Below are 2,500 nucleotides of genomic sequence, written 5' to 3' on the forward strand. Positions count from 1 at the left end.
CTGTGGAGTGTATTGGGGTGTGTGTGTGTGTGTGTGTGTGTGTGCAGGGCACCCCTGTGGAGTGTATTGAGGTGTGTGTGTGTGTGCGTGTGGGTGTATTGAGGTGTGTGTGTGTGTGTGTGTGTGTGTGTGTGTGTGCAGGGCACCCTGTGGAGTGTGTTGAGGTGTGTGTGTGTGTGTGTGTGTGTGTGGGGCACCTATGGAGTGTATTGGTGTGTGTGTGTGTGTGTGTGTGTGTGTGTGGGGCACCTATGGAGTGTTAGGTGTGTGTGTGTGTGGGGCACCCCTGTGGAGTGTGATGAGGTGTGTGGTAATGCGTGTGCAGGGCACCCCTGTGGAGTGTATTGAGGTGTGTGTGTGTGTGTGTGTGCGTGCGTGTGCAGGGCACCCCTGTGGAGTGTATTGAGGTGTGTGTGTGTGTGTGTGTGTGTGTGTGTGTGCGTGTGCAGGGCACCCTGTGAGTGTGTTGGTGTGTGTGTGTGTGTGTGTGCGTGTGCAGGGCACCCTGTAGGTGTATTGAGGTGTGTGTGTGTGTGTGTGTGTGTGTGTGCGTGCAGGGGCACCCTGTGGAGTGTATTGAGGTGTGTGTGTGGGGCACCTGTGGAGTGTATTGGTGTGTGTGTGTGGTGTGCAGGGCACCCTGTGGAGTGTATTGAGGTGTGTGTGTGTGTGTGTGTGTGTGCAGGGCACCCCTGTGGAGTGTATTGAGGTGTGTGTGTGCGTGTGGGTGTATTGAGGTGTGTGTGTGTGTGTGTGTGTGTGTGTGTGTGTGTGTGGGGCACCCCTGTGGAGTGTATTGAGGTGTGTGTGTGTGTGTGTGTGTGTGTGTGTGTGTGTGCAGGGCACCCCTGTGGAGTGTATTGAGGTGTGTGTGTGTGTGTGTGTGTGTGTGTGTGTGCAGGGCACCCCTGTGTTTGTTCATGCCGGCCCTTTTGCCAACATCGCCCACGGCAACTCGTCAGTGCCCAGCCATTGACTGGCCCTCAGCTGGTGGGAGGGCGGATATGTGGGTGAGTGTGGCACACACGCACACACCACACACACTACCTGAACACACACTGCACACTGTAAGGGTACTAACCCTGTAGTGTAACCAGCTCCTGTAGTGTAAACAGCCCATGGAGTCCTGTAGTGTAACCAGCCCATGGAGTCCTGTAGGCCAATAGAACTTCGGCCCGATTGAATGAGAATTTCCACCTCTTACCGGTCTTGAATGCGCTGGCGGCTGAAACCCCAGGGGCGTTTTGGTGAGAGTCTTCCCCGGCCGGTCGGCTTTCGCATTTGACCAGGGGCCCGTTGCACAAAAGCAGAGTTAAGTTACTGAGCTGCGCTCAATTAATCCAAAACAAGAGCGTACAGGCCATTTAGGGATACCGCGATATAGGCGATATATTATTAGCCGATAAGTGAAAAATTTAAATATTATTATGGTACGATAGCAAATTCTAGCCGATGGTACAAAGTCCTAATTTGGGCTCATTACGGGATACAAGGAAGTTTGTCACATGCACAGGTTACTGGAAGTAAGAAATGCAGTGAAATTATGTCTGGTGTCAGCCTATTTGTGCAAAGTGGAATTAAAGAGTGCATTAGAAAGAGAGGGGGTTTAGTAGATTAAATGGCAGGGGCTGCATAAAAGGTGGGGAGGATTGTGATTTGGTGGGGGCACCAACAAGGAGCACCAAGAGCAACAGAGGCAAGGAAAAACTAATTTAGGCCTACGTAAGGTCCGTCTGGCTACACTGAGCTACTTAAGCTTGGTTGTCTATACTTTTTCCTCAATATAATGTCAGCGGTGTGAATGTGTTTCACCACTCTAACAAAATCTGTGGATATCGTTCATTTGGGAATCTGTGCATCTCAAAATCCTCTCGTGGGTAGTCAGCCATTTAACCTTAACAGGCGGAGCTCAGCCCTATCTAGAGCCGTCTTGTGCTGGTGTGTTTGCACTTTACCCTGGCTGGTGGGAAACAAATGGTTTTCAAACTTCGTTAGTGGGGGCGAGTACATAAATAGGCCTAGTTCTAAGTTGTGTTTTAGTGTTATATTTGCATTACTTTAGCTTGGGTTTTGTATTATTACCTAGAAATATGCTAACCATTCCTGCTTCAGTTCAGACAGGTCATCATAATAAGTTATTAAAACCTTAGGGCTAGCGCCTTTCATTTCTGCTGCGGCAAGGTTATTAGCGCCAACAGAGTAGGCGGACATAAGATACAGTCTGAGGTTGCAGCTTTATTCAGTTACCCTTAGTTGAAACTAAACCTAAGTTTCCCTCACAAACTCTGATTTGGTGTGGCTATACTGTAGCTTATTCCAAGCTGAGCCGTTTATAGGCGTTTAGTCCTAAATGAAAAGCGATTCAAACTCTCTAGCCACTCACTCGCAATTCACTGACGATCAGGTTCACTTAAAGGAGCCACATACTGTAAGGCTAGGCTACTGTTATGTTGTTGACTGCTGCCGTACTATTGAGGAGACTATTATGAGTTCTGTCCAT

At 49.2% G+C, this 2,500-nt stretch overlaps 1 protein-coding gene across 1 annotated transcript in view; it reads left to right on the plus strand.

Annotated features, from left to right (window-relative positions):
- Window positions 1-2,500, plus strand: part of mthfd1l (methylenetetrahydrofolate dehydrogenase (NADP+ dependent) 1 like) — a 66,778-nt gene that overhangs the window by 52,276 nt on the left and 12,002 nt on the right. Inside the window, 1 exon segment of the mRNA XM_048250854.1 lies at window positions 902-1,010. Coding sequence (XP_048106811.1) covers window positions 902-1,010 — 109 coding nt within the window.

This window comes from Alosa alosa, chromosome 8 (assembly GCF_017589495.1).
Source record: "Alosa alosa isolate M-15738 ecotype Scorff River chromosome 8, AALO_Geno_1.1, whole genome shotgun sequence".
In the NCBI taxonomy this organism is placed as follows: domain Eukaryota; kingdom Metazoa; phylum Chordata; class Actinopteri; order Clupeiformes; family Clupeidae; genus Alosa; species Alosa alosa.